The sequence below is a fragment of the Pelodiscus sinensis genome, chromosome 1 (genome assembly GCF_049634645.1).
Source record: "Pelodiscus sinensis isolate JC-2024 chromosome 1, ASM4963464v1, whole genome shotgun sequence".
NCBI lineage: Eukaryota > Metazoa > Chordata > Testudines > Trionychidae > Pelodiscus > Pelodiscus sinensis.
In genome coordinates this window covers 140,944,309-140,962,804 of record NC_134711.1, presented here as the reverse complement: position 1 = coordinate 140,962,804, position 18,496 = coordinate 140,944,309, and the positions used below count along the sequence as shown (strand labels likewise).

Genomic DNA, 18,496 nt, shown 5'->3' with positions numbered 1-18,496 from the left:
TTGGGAAAGCCTTCATAGCACTTACTTCAAAACAGAGCACTTTTCCTCTGACTTCCCTTACTCCTTGTACAATGAGGGTTACAGGAGTTGGAGTAAGAATACCTCCAACTTGACAGTATTTCAACACTATTTCGAAATAACTGCTGGCGGTGTAGATGAGAACTAAGTTATTTCAGAATAACGCTAGTTATTTTGAAATAAATCTGCTGTGTAGACATCCTTAGTGAGCACTGTCCATTCCCCCTGTTCATGAAAGACTGTATCATAATGCATACACTCTCAGGTGTTTGTGATGGAATGTACAAACCTTACACTGGAAAGGGAGAGGTTAAAGCACTACTCCTGGGCCAGGCAACCCACCCCACAACACCTGCAAAGCCTGAACAGGCTAGAGAAGGAGCTTCAGAAGGGGAGCAGAGTAGCTTAGTTGGAAGCAGATAGTGGGGGTGAGTTGATCTGCAAATTGGACTCATGAGAAGAAGCATCACAGAACTTCTTGCTGCTTGAGGTTGACTATGGACACCTGGCCAAGCCTACAAAGAAGGGATCAGTGAGTCTATGAAGATCAAGACTGGATCTTTGTGGTTTAGTTCTTTACTTTATTCTGGGGGGAAAAAAGGGGACTGGCAGGAAGTGATTGAGGGAGGAAGCCATATAATCTCCCGAAGTGCAGGATTTAGCCTACCACTGGACTTTGGGTCACAGCCCAGTGGAGAGGGTGCGCCCAAGCTCCCCTACCAACCGTCAGAGGGACAATGATGGAAGTCTATCCCAAGGTGGAGAACCTAGTTGTAGGGAGACCTTGAAAGTATCAGAGTCTGGATCACAACAGGATCCTGACCCAAGTGAAAGCCTTGCTGTATTCTGAAGACTTTCCCCATTACCAGACTCTTTATATGTACAGGCAGCCCCCGACTTACGCGAATCCGACTTACGTCGGATCCGCAGTTACGAACACGGACTGCGGGACCACGTGGTCCCGCCGCCCGTGTACTCCCCGGGAAGAAAAGCTGCTCCACGTCTGCAGACCAGGAAGACGCGGAGCAAAGGGCCGCGCCTGGGCTGCCCCCCTGCCGGCTTCACAAAGCCGCGGGGGAAGCCGGCAGGGGGGGCAGCCCAGGCGCGCCTGCTGCGCGAGCCCCTCCGCACCTTTACAAAGCCGCGGGGGAAGCCGGCAGGGGGGCAGCCCAGGGGCACCTGGGCTGCTCCGCTGTGCAAGCCCTCCCCCTCCCCCTCCCCGCCCCCCCCCCCCCCCCGCGGCTTTACAAAGCCACGGGGGAAGCCGGCAGGGGGGGCAGCCCAGGCGCGCCTGCTGCGCGAGCCCCTCCGCGGCTTTCCAGAACTGTAGTCAGGAAGTGGATCACCCGGGAGGATGACAAGGTACCACATCCCTGCCTGAGTGCTAGGCATCACTGGCAGGGAGTGTTCCCCTTCACAATTCTGAGTTAAGCTAGCACAGGAACTCAGAGAAATGGAAGTGAATTGCAAACTACAGGGAAGGTATTGCAAGAAAGAAGTCACATGTGTTAACACCACCACTCTGGGAGCACAATACTGAGCCAGAAAATATTAACTCCTGCTTAGTAAGGAATGTGACTTCCTACCCACTAGATGCTGCTTCACTGACTCAAATCTAAGCGCTAACCTAGCTCCCCAATCTAGCTTTCAAGATCAAAAAGGACACAAAGCAGTAGGACTCTAAGGACTGAATCATGCCTTTTACATCTAGTTTTGCTTTACTAAATAGTTTAGGTTTAAATATTTTGGTGGGGTTTTGTAAGAAAATGCGCAGTATCCTTTTCCCTCTTCCATTCCCAATGCTTGTAGCTACTTTCTTTGCCTAGAATAGTGCAACAAGTCACATTAATCAATGTGGCTTTACGGTTGTGATATAGCTGCAGTCCAAGGGTCTCATTTTGGATGACACTTGTTGCTTAACTCTAAAGGTGAGGGAGCAACCAAAGTCACTTCCATACTGAAGTCCATTGCTGCTATGACATTTGGTTGACTAAGCTGCCCATATTATTAATTTTAAAATTCTACAAGGCTCCATTTTCTAAGGCTATGTCTAGACTGCAAGCCTCTTTCGAAAGAGAGCGTCTAGACTGCACGCAGAATTTCGAAAAAGCAAGCCGCTTTTTCGAAAGAAAGCACCCAGTGAGTCTGGATGCTCTCTTTCTAAAAAGCCTGTTTGCTTTCAAGAACGCCTTCTTTCGAAAGAGCACTTTCGAAAGAAGGTGTTCTTCCTCGTGGAATTAGGTTTACCACCGTCGAAAGAAAAGCCGCATTCTTTCGATTTATTTTCGAAAGAACGCGGCTGCAGTCTAGACGCAGGTGAAGTTTTTTCGAAAAAAGGCTACTTTTTTCGAAAACCCCCCTGAGTCTGGACACAGCCTAAGTGGGTAAAACTACTCAACACAAAACACAAGCTTCCACTTCCTACTTGGTGTTTTACCTTGAAAAGGTTTCCCTCAGGATCCAGCACCTCACAGATGACATTGGAGGTGTGTTTCATAACATATCTCCCTGATTGTTTCTCCTCCTGGTTGCAGAGAAACTGAGTTTTATTGAAAATCGCCTGGGAATAAACTGCTGAACAATCATCATCAATGAAAAGGCAGCCAGTACTGGAGGGTAATACCTGCCATAACATGAGAAGAAGAGGCTCAGTTGGCAATGGTTGACTCCTGAGTTTAGAAGCAGTATAAAATTGAACAATGATTGATTGAATTCAGGAAGAAAAATCCAATACAGAGCTTTAATATAGAATTATCCTGTTTGGAGGGAGTGGAGAGGGAAACAAGGAAAGACAAAGCTTAGGATGCAGGCTGATGATAGTCTGTGCAATATTTTAAACATTAATATTTTTAATAGGAGAGGAATTTTGAATTGGCTTCTGAAGCAAATGGGAATGATAGCAAGGGTAAGAGGAGACAAAAGCAGAGATGAGGTATTCAGTACACTTAAAAACCCACATATTACACTAGTCTAAAACTCACCTGATATGTTCCTTGTGGCTTTGCTATAACAGATGTCCCATCTCCAAAGATAGTACAACAGGTGCCATCTTCACAGTTTGTTATAACAGTAGCAAAGTCAGGATTCTCCACTCTGATACATTTGACTTTTCTTCTGATGATTTGTGGGGATGCACCTAGAAATGAACACAAGTTAGCCACATCACAGAGGAGACATGAACTGTGGGAAAATCTTTGTCTTTCCCTATTTCTCGTATAGCTGGTCTTTTAGCTCTTGTACAGGCACCCTGATGAACTCTTCTCCATAAAAATTCCTTTCATTGAAGGCACCTGCACTTATAGTCTCAAAGCAATCTGCAGGCTTGGAATTCTCTTAGACCCTGCATTGTATTTGGACATTCAAGCATCTACAATAACAAAAAATACTGCCATATATAGCTTGCCAGAAGATTATTCTTAGTCCTATCAAATGCAAGCCCGGCCATAGTAATCAATGCATTTGTATCATGTAGGCTATACCATTGAAATTCTTTATATCTTGGGGTATGTCTACACTACAGAGTTAGTTCGAACTAACGGACGTTAGTTCGAACTAATTTTAATAGGCGCTACACTAGCGCTCCGTTAGTTTGAATTTAATTCGAACTAGCGGAGCGCTTAGTTTGAACTAGGTAAACCTCATTTTACGAGGATTAAGCCGAGTTCGAACTAGCTAGTTCGAATTAAGGGCTGTGTAGACCCTTAATTCGAACTAGTGGGAGGCTAAGGCTTCCCAGGTTTCCCTGGTGGCCACTCTGGCCAACACCAGGGAAACTCTATGCCCCCCTCCTGGCCCCGGACCCCTTAAAGGGGCACGGGCTGGCTACGGTGCCCATGCCAGGTGCAAGCCTGCCAGCACCCAGCCAGCAGACCCTGCACCTGGCACGGATCGAGCCAGCCACCCAATGGCCCCCAGCCCTCCCCCTCTTCCCGGGACCAGGCTGGCGGCTCCCAGGAGCTTGCCCGGGACCGCAAAAGGCGGGCACACGCCTGGGCTACTGCGGACATCGTGGACCTCGTCCACGATCTCCGCACTAGGCATAGGAAGGTGGCTGTCTAGGGCAGGAGAGCTGCCAGCCTAGCCACCCAGGAGCAGGAGTGCATGAAAATCAAGGTGGTCCACTGAGACCCCCGACCCTGAGCCCTGAGCTTACAATGGCCGTCCTGGGTCAGACCATAGGTCCATCTAGCCCAGTAGCCTGTCTGCCGACAGCGGCCAACCCTAGGGACCCTGGAGGGGATGGACCGGAGACAGTGACCAAGCCATTTGTCTCGTGCCATCCCTCTCCAGCCTTCCACAAACCTTGGGCAGGGACACCACTCCTACCCCCTGGCTAATACCACTCCATGGACCCAACCTCCATGACTTGATCTCACTTCCCTTTCAACTCTGTTCTAGTTGTAGCCTTCACAGCCTCCTGCAGCAAGGAGTTCCACAGGTTGACTCTTTGCTTTGTGAAGAACAACTTTCTTTTACTAGTTTGAAGCCTGCTACCCATTCCTTTCCTTTGGTGTCCTCTAGTCCTTCTTTATGGGAACTAATGAAGAACTTTTATGTATGCACCGTCTCTACCCAACTCCTGCTTTTAGAGACTTCTATCCTGTCCCCCCTCCGTCTCCTCTTTTCTAAGTTGAAATGTCCCAGTCTCTTTAGCCTCTCTTCATATGGGACCTGTTCCCAACCCCTGATCATTTTAGTTGCCCTCCCCTCTCCCAGCCTCTCTCTTTCCCTCTCCCACCTCCTTTTCCCAGTCTCCCTCAGTTTTGTTCAATAAAGACAGATTCCATTTTTGAACACAATTGTCCTTTATTTTGTACATCAAGAAAAGGGGCTAGGAAAGGGTAAGTGGAAGGAGGTGAGGGAGGAATGGGGCACGAGCCCCCGATGGGGAGGACTGGGCTGGCTCTGTGGGCTTCTGGGGGTGGAAGCTCTCCTGCAGCCCCCCGATTGCCCCCTCTCCCCAGATGGCAGCCTGCGGCAAGTGCAGCCGGGCTGATGGCCGAGTGGTGTGATGTGCCCAGTGTGGGAACTCCGGGCACTGCAAGCCAGGACTGGTTTTCAAGCGGGGCACCCCTGAGAACTGTCTGTCCGGGGTGGGGGTCGGGACCCTTTAAGCACAGCCCTCGGCTCGCCTGAGACAGCATCTGCACGCTCTAAGTCCTCCTCTGATGCCCTGCCGGCACTGCTTCCGGCCATCTTTAAGCCCTGTTCAGGGTCAGTTCGAATTAGCAAAACGCTAATTCGAACTAGTTTTTAGTTCTAGACGCGTTAATTCGAACTAAGCTTATTCGAACTAACTAATTCGAACTAAGTTAGTTCGAGTTAGCGCTGTAGTGTAGACGTACCCTTGGATAGGAAACCCCATGCTAGGAAACTATCTGTTTTGTTCAGAATGCATCTGGCCACCTGCTCAGCAACACAGAACACAGGGAACACATCACCCTGATATACTGTTCACTGGAATGGATTCTCTTTGAATACAGAATGCAGTCTAAGGTCATTGTCCTTATTTCCGAAGTCCTGCATTGTCCTGTCTGAGTAAACATCTCTCCCTTCATAACCAAAATCTCCCATTACATTCTGCTAGAACTATGTCACTGTCAGCCAACAGCAGTTGGAACCTGACTCTGAGAGACAGAACTTTCACAGCAAAGGGCCCCAGTGCCTGAAGGAATATGAGTGACCATTAGCCTTAAAGCATTCAGAGATGCCTCTTTGCAGCTGCACTTTCCTATGATAGAACCCTCATTCACACAGATTCAGTAATTTAAAAACCAAACATCCTCAGACTGCTGGGAAGAAGGCGATATGAGTGCAGGGGACCAGACTTGATGACCTCTCAAGGTTCCTTCCAGGTCTATGATCCTACGAGGCTATTACAAGGTGGTGGAGGCTATTACTTTGGTGATGAGGGTCAGATGGATGGATGGAGGAAAGGACCTGTTGTTACCACTCTTTTGTCACAATGAAGTCTGTTATAACAACTACTAAAGAAAGAAGATTCTACAAAGAAGTCCATCCTGGAACAACTGAGATATCAGATTTGTTCTGAGGGTGATACATATTTTTATTTTACCTATTTCTTCATTATTCTCAGATACCAAAGGTTCCTCATAATCTTGATAAAATGTGGTGATTCTAGTACCATCAGCATGATCCACTATCTTGGTATCATCCATTTTCTGAACCATTAGCACCTTGTCTTCTCGTATTACCATAATCTGAAAGGGTAAAAGAATACTGGTTTCCACTGGTTCTCAGATACCACTGTAACAGCCCTATCAATAATACATTAAGTAGGTAAGATATTGCACATTTGACAAAGCTAAACCAACACAATTTTATATACATCAGTGGTTTCAAAGTTCAGAAGTTTTTCTGAATCTAATACCTTGTATCTTTAAGGCTGTGTCTAGACTACATGCCTCTGTCGTCAGAGGCATGTAGATTAGACACATAGGCAAAGTCAAATGAAGCCGCGATTTAAATGATCGCGGCTTCATTTAAATTTACATGGCTGCTGCGCTGAGCCGACAAACAGCTGATCAGCTGTTTGTCCACTCAGCGCACTAGTCTGGACACTCCCCTGCCGACATCAAAGCCCTTTGTCGGCAGCCCCGTTATTCCTCGTGGGATGAGGTTTACCAGGGCTGCCGACAAAGGGCTTTGATGTCGGCAGGGGAGCGTCCAGACTAGCGCGCTGAGCGGACAAACAGCTGATCAGCTGTTTGTCGGCTCAGCGCAGCAGCCATGTAAATTTAAATGAAGCTGCGATTATTTAAATCGCGGCTTCATTTGACTTTGCCAAACAAACAAATCTACATGGCTCCGTTGACGGAGCCATGTAGTTTAGACGTACACTAAGAGTATAATATTTGAGATCTAAAAAAAATATATCAAATAAACAAATCTCATGACTTGTAATATTTACACTATCAACCAAATCTTTAAGCTCAGTAGGATAGAACTATAATATGAGAATAGCAGTACCATTCCATTAACTGGGTCAGTTGCCTGATAAGTTAACAGTGGTTTCAAATCCATTCTGTCTGCTCCTTTAGTGCCCACTTGAATGCCTGATGGAGTGGTTGTTATCCAGGTGCCTGTCTGACTGTCCCCAGATTGTAGCCCAGTAGGCAGGGGTTCATGGACCACAGATTCAGACAACTCAGATTTGGTTACTGCTCCTGTGTTACCCTTCTGTCCACCCTTTCCTGCAAGAACAAACAAACATCTGTTGGTCTAAGTCAGTGTAGTATGTAGTATAGGGCTTCAAAAGACATGTCAGCAAACTATCAATGATTCTGGAATTTCCAAACTGGACATTTTCAAAATAAAATCCACAGCTTGCTGAAATGGCTGGAGGCTCAACTGAGGTCAAGAAATCCCAAAATGTGGTTTAACTTGCTTTCTTCCTGTCACTGCAGGATGAAATCAAAGCAAATTTTCTACAGGATTTTACTTATGATGAGCTCAGTCAACAATTTCTATTCATGAAATACCTCAGTAAAGTACAAGTTAACGTTATGATTATAGGTAATTTTTGAACTGTACTCTGAGGTCCTTACTCAGCCCTTAGTTAGCCAAACATCCAATGACTTCAATTGGAGCATCACTGAATAAGGACAGGATAAAAATTGAGTAAAAGGTGAATAAGGTCACAGGGATTTGATATTACAAAAGATCTGAGATTTTACTTTAATATACTTTATATTGGGCACACAGCTATTGGTGAACTAATATTCATTCATGTTCTTCCCATTAGAAGAAAAAGAAAAGGCTGGAGAGAAAGAGAAGTGAATGCTTAGGAAGATGACAAACTTGATAATTATTACAACACCTATGTGCAGATAAAAAAGGATACTCTCAACACTGGTAGAACTTTCAGATGGCAGAAAAACTTTTTCTGCTGGTTGAGGTCTTGCTACCATGCCATAATTCCAGATGAAACACTTAGAGATCAACACTGAAAACGTTACCTTTTTTAGTGCTGATCTCAGGAGAAAGCTCTGGTTTTAGTAATGATTGGGTCTGTAGGGTGCTCTCAACAGTGGATGATGGTGTACTAGCTGCAGGTGATGGTGTTAGAACTGGGCCAGAATCAGGACTCTTGATCACTGTGCCATCAGGAAAAAGAATCTGGGGGAAAACAAAGCAGTTCTTTATAGAATAATTTCAAACAACAAAAGGATTATAAAGCAGATAAAATATTCAAATGAACGTGATAGAGAATGGGGAAAAAGAGGAAATAATTCCTCAGCGGAAGAAACAATTATATACAACAAATGTGGTTCTTCTTGACAGATTGTGCACATATCTTCTGCTCTTGATACAGGTCACAAGCTGGCTGGTCTTCTTTACAGGGAGATGGGCCCAGTCCCATTTAACTTGCTTCCCCATGTGGAGAGAATAAAGACTGTCATGTGCCAGGTGGGTCATGCAACTGCATCAGGCCTCTCTGGAGTATAGATAAGAGGGGTTTCAGGAAGGCAGTCAAGACAGAGGAGAGGCCTGGCCAGAGAGAGAAGGTCCTACGTCATCTCCTTGGAGAAATGAAGGATTTCAGGTAGCAAGTTACAGCTTAAAACAGAGCAGGGTAGGGTTGCCACTCATCTGGTTTTCACTCAGTCAGTCCAGGTTTCAGCATGTGCGTCAGAGTGCCATTTGATAAGCCTTGAAAAGGTGGCAACCCTAAGCAGAAGGAGGAAGGCAGCACAGCAATCTCTGCCTTCAGTGCCAGGCTGCTCATATGGCTTGTGGCAACACATAGCCCTGTGCATCCCCTAGGCAGTGGGCAAGGTGGCTTCAGTCATGCTGCTGAAGACCTTGTGAGCAATGGGAGCACGGCCACGGGAGGAAGAGGCAGAGCAGGGGGCAAGACCTTTGGGGTCTGGTTACGAAATATTAGAAAGGTAGCAACCTTAGAGCAGGGAAAATCTCAGGTAGAAAAGCCCCAGGAGTGGTAGTGTGAGAAAAACATGGAAAGACTTGAGGAAGGATTCTCTGCAACTCAGCATCCTGAGAAGAGGAATAAAGGGTATGTCTACACTACAAAGTTAGTTCAAACTAACTTTCATAGGCGCTACACTAGCGCTCCGTTAGTTCAAATTTAATTCGAACTAACGGAGCGCTTAGTTCGATCTAGGTAATCCTCATTTTACGAGGATTAAGCCTCGTTCGAACTAGCTAGTTCGAATTAAGGGGTGTGTAGCCCCTTAATTCGAACTAGTGGGAGGCTAGCCCTCCCCAGGTTTCCCTGGTGGCCACTCTGGCCAACACCAGGGAAACTCTTCTGCCCGCCTCCCGGCCCCCTTAAAGGGGCACGGGCTGGCTACGGTGCCCGTGCCAGGTGCAAGCCTGCTAGCACCCAGCCACCAGACCCTGCACCTGGCACGGCACGAGCCAGCCACCCTCTACCACCCAGCCCTCCGCCACTTCCCGGGACCAGGCTGGCGGCTCCCAGGAGCTTGCCCGGGACCGAAAGAGGCGGGCACCCGCCTGGGCTAGTGCGGACATCGTGGACCTCATCCACGATCTCCGCACTAGGCACAGGAAAGTGGCCGGCTAGGGCAGGAGAGCTGCCAGCCTGGCCACCCAGGAGCAGGAGTGCATGAAAATCAAGGTGGTCCACTGCGACCCCCGACCCTGAGCCCTGAGCTTACAATGGCCGTCCTGGGTCAGACCAAAGGTCCATCTAGCCCAGTAGCCTGTCTGCTGACAGCGGCCAACCCTAGGGACCCTGGAGGGGATGGACCGAAGACAGTGACCAAGCCATTTGTCTCGTACCATCCCTCTCCAGCCTTCCACAAACCTTGGGCAGGGACACCACTCCTCCCCCCTGGCTAATACCACTCCATGGACCCAACCTCCATGACTTGATCTCACTTCCCTTTAAACTCTGTTCTAGTTGTAGCCTTCACAGCCTCCTGCAGCAAGGAGTTCCATAGGTTGACTCTTTGCTTTGTGAAGAACAACTTTCTTTTACTAGTTTGAAGCCTGCTACCCATTCCTTTCCTTTGGTGTCCTCTAGTCCTTCTTTATGGGAACTAATGAAGAACTTTTCTGTATGCACCCTCTCCACCCAACTCCTGCTTTTCGAGACCTCTATCCTGTCCCCCCTCCGTCTCCTCTTTTCTAAGTTGAAATGTCCCAGTCTCTTTAGCCTCTCTTCATATGGGACCTGTTCCCAACCCCTGATCATTTTAGTTGCCCTCCCCTCTCCCAGCCTCTCTCTTCCCCTCTCCCACCTCCTTTTCCCAGTCTCCCCCAGTTTTGTTCAATAAAGACAGATTCCAGTTTGGAAGACACGTTATCTTTATTTTGTACATCAAGAAGAGGGGCTAGGGAAGGGTAAGTGGAAGGAGGTGAGGGAGGAATAGGGTACGCGCCCCCGACGGGGAGGACTGGGCTGGCTCTGCGGGCTTCTGGGGGTGGAAGCTCTCCTGCAGCCCCCCAATTGCCCCCTCTCCCCAGATGGCAGCCTGCTGCAAGTGCAGCCGGGCTGATGGCCGAGTGGTGTGATGTGCCCAGTGTGGGAACTCCGGGCAATCCAAGCCAGGACTGCTTTGCAAGCCGGACACCCCTGAGAACTGTCTGTCCGGGGTGGGGGTCGGGACACTTTAAGCACAGCCCTCGGCTAGCCTGAGACAGCATCTCCACGCTCTAAGTCCTCCTCTGATGCCCTGCCAGCACTGCTTCCGGCCATCCTTAAGCCTGGTTCAGGGTCCACTTACTGTGGACATGCTAGTTCAAATTAGCAAAACGCTAATTCGAACTAGTTTTTTAGTCTGGATCCGTTAGTTCGAATTAGCTTAGTTCGAATTAACTAATTCGAACTAAGTTAGTTCGAATTAACGTTGTAGTGTAGACGTACCCGAAGAGAATAAGAGATTGGGACTGAGTAGGGGCCCAGGAGTGGCACAGGATACCCGAGCTGACTGCATGAACTTTGTCTTGTGGTGACAGACATTGTTTGGGGCCCAGAGGGACCTGGTTAGAGTCGTGGCACCACAGGGAGTCGTGTTTTCAATTTTCAACATTCGTGAATAAACCGGCCCATTAGTGGGGTTACTGAGGAGACCAAAGAGGGAAATCTGGGCAGCAGCAAGCATGAGCACCAAGCAGGTCATGGAAGGAGGTATGCGTACAGTGCACACAAGTTCCATGAGCTCAAGACTGGAATATTTTAGCTAGCAATTTCTGCTGTACTGTATTTGTGCCAAGTGTTATACGGAGTTGGTAGGGCAGGTCACAAACTATTCACGGACAACCTATTTCAAAGACTCACAGTTACTATACATTAAGTAACTCTTGTTTCTGTTTTTTTCTTCCTCTTCCTCCTCTTCACTGATCTACTCCATTGTTGGTGACTCACAAGTAGTGACATGAATCATGATGTAAGGAGATGGGTGCTCAGAATTCACTAAAACAAAGCATCAGATCTGAATGCTCCACCAGGGAAAGGATGGAATGAATCCCAAGTATCAGCTTTGCATATTTCTGAGATGAGCATGTTTCTCAGGGAAGTCACAGACTGCGCCCTTATGGAGTGGCCTGAATCTGCACTCAAATAGCTGAGTTATCTAGGTGGTAACAAGTCTTAATGCTGTCAGACACCATTAGGAAAATCTCTGGGTCAAGATAGCTTGGCCCTGTAAAATGAATGTAGTTTTGGGGGAGACTATGGTTTGATCCTATGCACACAAATTGATAATGCTGTAACCTCCTATTGGTAAGACTGTAGTTTCAGGAAGAAAACTGGTAAATGGATCAATAGATGATTGCCTTAGGCAGGAATTTAGAATAGAACCTAAAGGTCACCTTATCCCTATGGAATACTGTATTTCTTCAGTTCTTCTAAAAATGCTTTTATAATCCATAAGAGTATCAGGGAACAAGTTCCCATGGGCTCAGACAGAGGTTTTATTAAACCTGTTAGAATTACACTGAGTTCCTGAGAGGAGATTCTCTGTGGTAAGTTATGTAAGGCAGGTTAGAAATGCAGGAATCCCATGTGATGGGAGAAAGTTGAGCATCTCTAGATGGGATGTTGATATGACTATCAAGTGCACTAGAACAAAGTTAACTGAGAGTCCTGAGTTTTTTAAACATAGCAAGTCGTTGAGACTAGCTGGGATCTTGAAGCCAATAGATAATATTATTGTTCACCCCAAACCTGGGTGGTAGGTATAATAGGCCAGGGGAGATTAAGCCACATTTGGAGCTCCTGCATCCCGCTCTTCCTCTTCCTGCTTTAGTTCTGCCTCTCCCACAAAGCTTGGGTAGCTGAGCCTGCAGGCTGAGGTCTGGGTTGGCTCAGGCACTGCTGGTGGCCTGAGGCTTGGAGCAGCTCAGCCTCACGGTCCAGGACTCAAAGCAATTCAGATGGGTGGGCTGGGGTTCAGAGCAGATCAGGCAGGCCAGTTGGGGCTCCTTCAACTATGGTGGGGGCTTGAGTCTCTTCTGGCTCTGGCAGGGGGTGGGTAAAAGGGGCAGGTTAGGAATTGGACCTTGGGCAGAAGGGGTGGGGCAGGAGGGTAGGCTCCCATTAGCCACATCAGAAAACTCTTCCACTTGGCAACATATTTTGTTCTAGAATCATTTCTACTTTGAATCAAAATATTCTGCACACCAGTAGAACATGACTCCTGTATCTGTCAACCAATAACCAGGCATGCAGTGAAGGTGTAGTCTGGCAAACTGTGCCGTGTACCAAGCAGGCTTAGATAATGTCTAATGGGGATGTGCAGCTGCCCTTGGGAGTTTATTCACACAGTTAATTATCATATTGAATCTGTCTTTGGGCAGGTATATGTCATTTGCTCACAAAAAGGGGGTTAGAGCTCCGTGGCTGGCAATTCCCATTTGGAAAGATACAGTAGAATGAATCTTTCTCCCTAGTGAGGCCAGTCTTTTAGGTTCCTTGTCCTTCAGTGTAGACATAAACATTCCTTTCCACAACCTCCCTTAGCAGCTATGGCCCTGGCTGAGAGTAGAACCAGGGCTGGTACCAGGTATAGGCAGACTAAGCAATTTCCTGGGGCCTCATTCAGCTCAAGGCCCTGCATTAATTATTAATATATGTTGTATGTGTGTAGGGTCCCTCAAAATATTCCTGTTTAGGGTACTGGCAGTATCTCAGACCCCTAGGACAGAACTTGTTTGCTTGGCTGTCAGGCCTATTGATGTGGTGTGTGCGTAGTGAGTTAGAGTGCAAGACTGAGCCCAAGAGACCACTACAGAAAGTCTGGGCTTTACTAGGAAGCTTTGATGAAAGCCTGCTTCATGCTCTGCCCCACCCAGAGAGTTGGAGCCCAGACTGTGATTGCCCCAACCTCAGCCCAAAGACTTATTGCTTTGACTGCCAGTAGGCCAGAGCCATTGACTGTTTCCTAACTGATGCACTAACACAGAGGTTCAGAAGGAGGCCACTGAGAGACCACTACAGGCAGTCATAAAGTCTTGGCTGGCTGCACAAGGGCATCGTTAATCAGGAAGGCAATCCTTCCTGGGTTTGTTGCCTAGAGGATGTCCATCAATTTGTACATATTTTCTTGTAGTAGTTCAGCTTGAATATAAAAGAGCAATTCCTGGTAGGATTTGAAAACATCAGGAACAGGAGAAGCTGAATTCAGGGCCAGTGCATCATCCAGAGAGGATGAGGAGGGGGGTCACTGGACCCAGTGGTATTTCCTGGGGCATGAGCTACTCCTCTGGCAAAAGCTCCTTCAAGGAAGTGGCTCAGGAGGATGGATGCCATTCTGTGCCTTGGTCATAAGCTGCTGTGAGGTTTGGGCCTCCTCTTGCTAAGGGCCCCGGAGATCTGAATCTGTGGAAATGAAAAGCATCCAGAAGTTCCTAAGGGTCCCCTGAGACATAAGGTATGGCACAGGAAGCCAAGATGATTTGTCTTTACTACAAGAATGACTCTGCTCTCTGTACCAATGTTTACCCCATATACGTGTCTTGATCTTTTTAGTCAAGATGGGATTAGAGAAGAGCTGAGGAACTCCCATTTGGAGAGTGATGCGCTGTTTGACTAATCTGTGGGTATCAGAAGTACTTCTCCTGATGGGGGTAAGGGATAATCTGACTTGTCCATTGCCCTGCAGGGTAAGGTTAATGTCAGCACTATAGGCAGAGCCATGATTGACACCTTGAAATGGCTTTGCAGCAGGGACTGGTACTGAGGGTAGGTATACTACTGGGGAGCTGATTGATCCCCACCCCAAGAAACCCACTGATATTGAGGATGCTGATACCAAACTTCGTGATGTAGAGAGAGCTGATAGCAAGTGTGCGTCAGTACCAGCTCAGTCAACATGGACGGTACCTGCTTTTTCATTGGTACCGGAGCTGAGGGCAGTCTTTGTCCTGCAGCTGAAAAGGACATAAGGCATGAAACAGCCTGTGGCACCGGTGCTGCTCCAACATTCTGAGTTAACAGTGATGCCAGTACAGACAGGCTGATGTCAGTAAGTCTGATGCTGCCATGTAAGCTTGCAGGGCCAATGGCACTGATAGCAGTGGAGCCACAGTAGTATTGGTAGATACTGAATTCAATGGCTGTCCCACAGATGGTTCCAGAGTTGACAGTACAGAGCTGGAATCCTCCTCTCTGGGTACTGGGCAGACATGGGCTGGAGCCCTGGGTACCTGAGTTTTCCTGAGGTTGAGGCCCTGTACTCAATGAAGAGGAGGATGAATCCCTCTTCAGTCTTGGATGGCTGGTTTATGAATCATCTTATGAAGGTCATGTGGAGAAGATGAACTCCCCCTTTCCTTTATCAAAGGGAGATCAGACTTCTGGGGGCTGTCTAGAACTAGCACAGAGGCAGAGGACATCTGAGGATGGCTGATCAAGCAGTCCAAAAAAGGTTTAGGTGTCAAGCCTCATTGCTTGTGATGTTGCATCAGGTGAACGGCTATAGTCATCTGAATTCTTTTCTTAAAATAATGATAAATATTGCACTTTTCTTTAGTATGGCCTTTGCTGGGGCACAATAAGTGGTGTATGTGAGTCACTATGTGAGATAGTGACATGCAATGTTTGAAGCCCAGGGAACACTGCATTACCTACAGTGCTGGGCACCACAAACTAATAACACTATACAGTAGTACTACGTATACTACTAAGAACTCAGCCATAAACTGCTGATGCAATAGAAAAACTGTGAGGCGAAAACCAACATGGCTGGGGAACTTGAATTCAGGTTGAAGATGCTAGGCAGGAACTGAGAAGGGGTGGGATGGTGCCAGCCCTGCATGGTTTTAGGAGTGGTCACAAGGAGGTGTAGGATGTGAGCACTGCCCCAAGAGATACTCTTGCAGGAAAAAAATCTCTGGCTCTTGATGTGCTAGTGCCAAGACACCCAAGTAGAATACACATCTACAATCACTCAAAGAGATTATGGGTAGGTAGAATATATTGATGTCTCAGAGGTACTTATATGGCTCCCAATACTGTAATATCTCATCACCTCATCATATTTAATGTATTTATCATCACTACTGCCCTATGAGGTACAAAAAATACTATTATCCCCAATTTAGAGATGGGAATAGGAGGCACAGGGAGATTAAGTGACTTCCCCAAGATCACGTAGGAAGTCTATGGTGGACTACAGAATTCGACCCAAGTCTCCCATCACTTAATCTAGTCCTTTAGCCACTGGACAATCCAACATGGAATTTGAACAGAAAACAAACACTAGACTTAAAGAAATAACAAAGCAGTAATCTTCAAATGACATTGTTAAAGGAGTTTCTCTGGGACGTTTCCCTAACTGCTTTGAGGCTCTTCACCATGCCCAGTTTCCACCACTGGGTTCTCCTGGTACTGCCCCCCACCTTGTAGGCCTGCTTTTTTTCCCTCTTGCTAAGGAAAAAGCAAAAACTCAGGTCAACACAAACTGAGCTCTTTGTGGTGTCAATACAAAGCCAGAAAAAGTCCAAGGCACAGCCTCCCTTCAGGGGTGCTTGAGCAGCAGTGTTGTTGGAGTTCTCCTGCTGGCTAGCTGTATTAGTTGCTCCATAACAGGAGTGTGCTGAGCTTTGCTGGGCTCCTCACAGAGCTGGGGACCATTCTGGCATGAGTGTTCCCCCTGATGTTTCACGGGCCACTCTAGTCATCCATTTCTCTGGGTTTTCCCCCTTGCATACTGCTGCTTCCTCCCTTAAAAGCTCTTCACCCTACCAAGTGTGACTGGCAAGACTGGAGGGCAGGGCTATCTTAGTGCACACAGCCTCCCGAGTCCCATTCCTGTCAGTGTGGGGTTTATACACCCCATTACAGACATCCAACCTCAGACATCATAGGCTTGCCAATTCTGTGCCATTATAACAAATGGACTATTCCGGTTGTGGTTTTTCTAGGAATTATGTAATGCATATCTTTACCCAATGGTTCAGGCGGCCTACAGGCAGAAACTTCAAGTTAGGACCACCTGTTTTGCCCAGGGAACCAAGTTCAACCCTTTGGCACATTTCTAATCAAACTTTTTACTATACCTGGGTGGATCCATCAATCATGTACTTAACGACAGTTCCTTGTCTGGTAATGACCCTAGACACCTCCTGTTCTACTGGTTTCATCACTGCCTTGTACAGATGGGAATGCTTCACCCTTAAGGGATAACTCTGCCTAACTAGGATTTCCAGAGAAAGTTGCTTGGATTTTTCTGCCTTGGTTTCACTTTCGTTGGTTTCATCTGACTTGGTGTGAGCTTCCTTAGACTCAGCTTTCAAATCTGAAATTAAAGTATGTATTAATTAATAGTATTGCAGTAGCATCTAAGCAATTCTAAGAGCCCACTGTTTTGTATTTTAGCATTAATATTACTGAAAATTATTATTTAGTGAATGCCAACGTGTTTCTTGATGCTTTACAAACATAAAAGTAGATGCAGTCTCTGCAAATACATTATTTGGGTCTATCTTAGACAGTAGAGTTCATTATATAATGAGTGTGGTGGACAATTGTGTAGACAGACTGTAGGTAGGGCTCAACCAAATTCACAACCATGAAAAATGCAACACAGACTGGGAAATCTAGTCTCCCTCATGAAATATGGTCTTTTGTGTGCTTTTACTCTATACTATACAGATTTCATGTGGGCAGGAGGTGAGAGGGGGACCAATGTTTCTTAGATTGGGGGTCTGTCCCAAAAGGGAGTTGCAGGGGGGGAGGCTCGCAAGGTTATTTTGGGGGCGGGTCATAGTATTTTCGCTCTTATGTTTGTGCTGCTTTTAGAGCTGGGCAGCTGGAAAGCATAAGCTATTGGCTCAGAAGGCAGCACCCTGCCAGAAGCAGTGCAGAAAGGTGACCATGCCATCCTTATTTCTGTGCTGTTGCCTTCAGAACTGGGTGGCCACAGAATAGTTGGTGATAGTTGACCGAGGGCCCAGCTCTGAAGGCACAAGTAAAGAGTGGCAATAAGATACCATGCCAACTATTCATCTGCCCTGCTGCTGGCAGCAGCTCTGCCTTCAGAGCTGGGCTTCTGGCTAGCAGCTGCCACTCTCCAGCTACACAGCTCTGAAGGAACCACTACACTATCCCTGCAATAACCTTGCAACCCTCCCCACAACTCCTTTTTGGATCAGGATCCCTATAATTACAATTACAACACCATGAAATTTCATATCTATATCTATCTATCTGAAATAACAAAATGTATGATTATTAAAATCCTATGTCTATGACATTACCAAAATGGAATGAGAATTTGGGAGGGCCCAACCTATAGGAGATTAGTTGCCAGTTGCAGCTCTTGAACTGAAAACTATTTATTTTGACATTCAACATAGAGTCTCTCTACTCTCGTCCCTATATTTAATGCTAAACTAATATGAATGCACAGGGCTCGACAATTAGGGCAATCTATTCACCCGTGGCAAGTAGATTTTAGCACAGCATGGCACCGCAGCACGATCAGCGCATGCACAGTGCGCCAAACCGCACGGCTGGTGAGCGGGGCTCGCCGCCGCTTGTCAAGCCCTATGACTGCATATACCTTGAGTAAATATTCTGATTTGGGAGTTGGATGGAGGCATGAAAATAAGAGATTATTCTGGTAATTCAGGGTTAGGTGACTAGTAATCTAGGTTCTCCTGTTCTGTCAGAGTTGCTGGGCAGGCCAGCCGAGGCAGTAGAGATTCAGGCTGATGAGCAAGGGTCAGCAGGAGCAGGAGCAAGGGCTGACTGGAGCAGTAGCAAATATGAGGAGCAGACTGAAGCAGGAGCAAGGGCAGTCTTGAAACTATGGGGAACGGGAATATTCTGGCCAGGTACCAATACTGGGCAGACCGGAAAGTCTGCTTTTCTTAGAAGCCTATAATCCTACCTTGGGATCACCTAGGTACGTCCTTGTCTATGAATTGGCTAAACCCAGGTAGAAATACATAGAGCCTATCACAAGCCCTGAAGGAAGTTGTCTCTCATGACTTGTCATACTCTCTCGTTTGGTGATGATCCATC

At 47.0% G+C, this 18,496-nt stretch overlaps 1 protein-coding gene across 8 annotated transcripts in view; it reads right to left on the bottom strand.

The window, feature by feature from the left end:
• The window catches only part of SPAG17 (sperm associated antigen 17), a 202,896-nt gene that overhangs the window by 36,506 nt on the left and 147,894 nt on the right, over positions 1-18,496 (bottom strand). For 7 of the 8 annotated variants that reach the window (XM_075904827.1, XM_075904833.1, XM_075904841.1 and 4 more), the window contains 6 exons: positions 16,528-16,766; positions 7,998-8,157; positions 7,009-7,232; positions 6,095-6,239; positions 3,000-3,154; positions 2,456-2,641 (listed from right to left, as the gene is read on the bottom strand). In XM_075904827.1, the coding sequence (XP_075760942.1) occupies positions 2,456-2,641; positions 3,000-3,154; positions 6,095-6,239; positions 7,009-7,232; positions 7,998-8,157; positions 16,528-16,766 (1,109 nt within the window). The remainder of the gene's footprint in view (positions 1-2,455; positions 2,642-2,999; positions 3,155-6,094; positions 6,240-7,008; positions 7,233-7,997; positions 8,158-16,527; positions 16,767-18,496) is intronic. The other variant, XM_075904849.1, reaches the window with a different exon arrangement.